The sequence below is a fragment of the Otolemur garnettii genome, unplaced genomic scaffold (genome assembly GCF_000181295.1).
Source record: "Otolemur garnettii isolate 467f Iridium unplaced genomic scaffold, OtoGar3 scaffold01546, whole genome shotgun sequence".
Classification (NCBI taxonomy): Eukaryota; Metazoa; Chordata; class Mammalia; order Primates; family Galagidae; genus Otolemur; species Otolemur garnettii.
The window spans coordinates 1-4,413 of record NW_003853941.1 but is presented as its reverse complement, the minus strand read 5'-3'; the positions used below and the strand labels follow the sequence as shown (position 1 = coordinate 4,413).

Below are 4,413 nucleotides of genomic sequence, written 5' to 3'. Positions count from 1 at the left end.
CCCCGGACCCAGGCTGTGGTGGGAGACATGTTACAGCTTCGCTGCGAGGCCCAGAGAGGCTCTCCCCCAATCATGTACCGGTTTTATCACGAGAATGTTACTCTGGGGAGCAGCTCAGCCCCCTATGAAGGAGAGGCATCCATCAACCTCTATCTGACTGCAGAACATTCTGGAAACTACTTCTGTGAGGCTGACAATGGCCTGGGGCCCCAGCGCAGTGAGGTGGTGACACTCAAAGTCACAGGTGAGTTGTCCCTGCCCACCAGCAGCACCACTGCTACCGTGCCTTCTCTCCCAGCCAACAGGGTGCTGCTGTTCTCCTGGGGCCCTTCCCACTGTCACATCCCAGCACACTGGCTGCCCGCAGCCTCCCTGTGAAGGTGTGGAGTCTGCCCTGAGGTGCTATCTCCGAAGCCTGGGTTCTGCCAGCAGCACAGGACGAACAGTTGTCTTGAAAGTGACCAAATCTGTTCACTAAAAATGCAAAGAAGACATTTAGAGCATAGACTATATTCTGACCTGAAATTACGATACAAAGGAGAAACCAAAGAATTTTGAGTATGGGTTTCTCTGCCCCCGCAAAAGATTAAGTTTCTTCTTATCTGCTCTTGAGTTTCTTTCATTACCAGAGATATAAATGTTCCTTACATTTCCACATTAAAAATCCTGTATTATAACAAGCTGTGGGCACAGCCCTGTGTTCAGCGGACCAGGACAGGGAAGGGAGAGCAAGATGACACAGATTGGAAAGGGCTACCCATCAACCAACTCCTCCGTTCTCTTACCCATCCTTTGACCTCTTGCCATTTAGGGTTATAACCCAAGGAAAGCTCCTTCCTGTGTGCTCGAATCTGTTTGGTGAGGTGCCCCTACAAACCAAATCTCTAACCCCCAATTTAGAGAGGGCTGGAGAATAACCAAGTATGCTCACGGCCATTAGGATGAATGTTGTAGACTTGTTTGAGGATAAAAAGCCACCTGACTTTATCCAAGCATCTTTCCCTGTATTGACCTCAATTTCCTTTCCCTCACTGTGGAAAAATCAGACTAGATGAAAATTACAGTCATGCCCTGCCCTAGAATCCTATGATGGATGGACAGACAATGCAGAGTATGCAGACCAGAGGCGCCCGGGAGACGTGCCGGGGAGGTAAAGCTGGTGCTCCCTACTCCTGGGATACACCGCAGAGAACAGGAGAGTATGCAATTGTATGCAAACATCCTCTTAGTCATGTAAAGCAAAATATAGATCAGCACTATAAGCTCCTCCTGGCTGGGCCCCTGGGTATTGTAATAATAGAGACAGGGCAGTGCCTGAGGCTCAAGAGAGTAGGGCGCCAACCTCATATGCCAGAGGTGGCGGGTTCAAACCCAGCCCCAGCCAAAAAAAAAAAAAGGAATAGAGACAAAGCCAGACCAGCTGGTTGATGTGGCAATGCTAGCCCATGATCCAGAATCTCATCAAGGTGGCCGATACAGCCATCTCTCTGGCATCCAGGAGGGGACAACTTCAGATTTCCCCTTGCAACCAGCTTACTCTTCTTCCCCCTTGGGGCAGCACCAGCCTCAGCCAGTTTCCGGCTGAGATTGGCAGGGACTGTTGCTGCACAATTTGTACTCTCATCCTCAGACGCACCCCCCGGGCATGTGCCACGGTCAGTGCTACCCCTCCCACTTCACAGCACAGTGAACCAGCACATCGTGACTTCAGGGCTCCCTGCTCACCCCACTCCTGTTTCTACAATCCCTATGTGCAAATATGTTTTCTGCTGCTGCTGTCACAGCAACGGGGCTTCTTATCTTCAGCCTGGATAGGGTGTGTCACAGGACCAGGCACAGATCATAGAGAGGCCATGAAACGGAACTGCCACGAAAAAGAATACTTTTCATTATCAGCAGCAGTCACTGGACCCTCACCATGTGCCAGGCCCTGTGTCAGTGCCTGAGAAGCGACATCACTGAGAGAAATCTGTGAGGATGAAAATCAAACCACTGTTATCCCCAGGTGGCAGGAGAGAACACCGAGGCTCAGAGAGGTGGAGTCAGCAGCTCCCCTGGCTGGCAGGGCCAAAGCCAGGCCCTGTCCAACTCTTTGCCCTACTCTACATTATGACCTTTCTCCAGCCATCATGGTCACGTTTCAATACACTTTTTTAGTTTTTAATAATTCATTATTCTGACAGAATATGTAGATCTTTCATGATAAAAATCCCAACAATACAAAAGGGCCAGCATGGCAAAGTGAAGGCCTGTTCCCACAGACTGTCACATCCACAGAGTTCTTGGCCCAGACATAACCATGGTTAACCACCCACCCTGTGGGCATCCTAGAAAAATTCTATAAAGATAAAAGCATAGAATTTTTTTATAAAAACAAAATCGTATTGCACATAGCAACTTGCATTTTTTTTTTTTACTTAAAAATACACATTGACCTACTTAAGAACGACATCTTGGGTATCTATCATTTTTCATTACCCAGCGTGCTAGGTTGTCTCTAGTTTCTTGTCAGGGTCCCGTCATGGACGCCACTTATCAGGGCCCAGGACTGGTTGGTCTCTGGCCCCAGCCTACCTAGCTGTGTTTCAGATGCAGGCCGCTATGCTGTTATCTCGCTCAAGAACATTGCTCTTAGGTGTCTGAGGACTATTTACCTTAGCAGAAGGGAGAGAGAGAGAGAGGTAGTCTTCCAGGGTGAAGTAGTCTGGGAATAGATCTTAGTCTTTAGCAGAGCTTAGTGATCTTCAGCAGAGAGATACCATGCCGGCATTCTGTAAGCAGGAGAGGAGACAGACTGAGAGTAAACAGGTCGGTGATAGAACGTGCACCCTCCTGGCTGCCTTCTCCTCCAGCCTAATATAAGGCTGATCTCGTGCTTCTCAACACCACAGGTGTAGAGACCACCAATTCACTAATGCTCTCATCTTGCATGCTCTTAATGCTTGTTAGGAGACCTGAATCCCTCCCCATGCCCTTTTCACCAAGGTGTTCCATTATTGAGCTATTCAGGTGTTTCTTATAACTTTTACTCCTAGCCATAGGCTATATGGGCTGCTACAGTTTTTAGTTATTACAGAAATGCTACAATAGAAATTCTTGTGCAGATAACTTGGCATAGTACATATCATTATCCATAAAGGAGATGGTCCTAGAAGTAGATTTGCTGGTCAAAGTTTACATGAACTTCAAATGTGGTAGATACTGCCAAATTGCTATTCAGGGAAGTGCTTTGAGTTTGTATTCCCAGCCAGGGCACACGAAGGTGCCTGTTTATCCAGAAGCCCATCAGAAGTATTAGTCCATTTAAGCATTGCCAGTTTAATGAATGAAGAAAATAATAGTACTTTATGGCCGTTTTTATTTGTACATATTTAATTAGTACTGAAAATGAGAATCTTCTTATCTATTTGTTGGCTATTTCAACTTTTCAGTGATTTGTATGCTTTTTACAATTTTCTTTTGGATTTTGTTGACACTGAAAGTTATTTATACATCAAAGTAATTAGCTTTGTCTATCATATGTGTTTCAGTCTGTTTTCTACAACTGAGATCTGACTTTGTGTGTTGATTTGTTTATCCTACTTTTTATTTCTTACCCATATGTGAGAAGCAGAAACTGCTATTGGCTTTTTGTCTCCCTCAGTTCCAGCGTCTCGCCCCATCCTCACCATCAGGGCGCCCCAGGCCCAGGCTATGGTGGGGGACACGGTGGAGCTTCGCTGTGAGGCCCTGAAAGGCTCTCCCCCTGTCCTGTACCAGTTTTATCATGAGGATTTTACCCTGGGGAATAGTTCAGCCCCCTCTGGAGGAGGAGCATCCATCAACCTCTCTCTGACTGAAGAACATTCTGGAAACTACTCCTGTGAGGCCAACAATGGCCTGGGAGCTCAACGCAGTGAGGTGGTGACACTCATCTTCACAGGTAAGTTTCTTATGCTCAGGCCACAGATACGGACACATTATGTCCTGGAGGGACACTCTGACAATTCTCAGATGCTTGTTCGAGACAAGTCCCCAGAGCTGTAGTCCTCTGAATTGTTATTTTCTGACGTGTCTCTGAAGCATCAGTTCAGGGGCTGGTGCAGGGAGTGCAGGTAACAAGCATTGCTGAACTCTCGGAACTTATAGCCCATCAGCTATCTGCCTCTTCACTCCCTGGCCACCTCTCTCCAGGCCTCCACCCTGGCTGCAGGTGCAGACATGAGCTTCCTAGCAGCCCCTGCTGAGCCGCAGGGATCCTGGTCACCCAGGTTCACCCTCTGTCCCAAGCCCAGGCACCAGCTTCAGGGTCGGAACAGCTCAAGACCACAAGCCCCTTCCTCTGGTTCATGCATGGGGTCTCTCCTCAGGGCTTCCTGAAAACAGAAAGGGTCTTGTTGCTACGGGAGTCACTGGGGGGCTGTTCAGCATGAC

The 4,413-nt window shown here is 47.9% G+C and overlaps 1 protein-coding gene across 1 annotated transcript; it reads left to right on the top strand.

Moving 5' to 3' along the window:
* Window positions 1–3: 3 nt before the first annotated feature.
* LOC100954494 (Fc receptor-like protein 3) lies at window positions 4–3,922 on the top strand (the record flags this gene model as incomplete). The annotated part of the gene is made up of 2 exons (XM_012814056.1): window positions 4–244; window positions 3,644–3,922. Coding segments are annotated over 2 exons (520 nt in total), but the record flags the coding sequence as incomplete, so codon positions are not given.
* Between the last annotated feature and the right edge of the window lie 491 nt (window positions 3,923–4,413).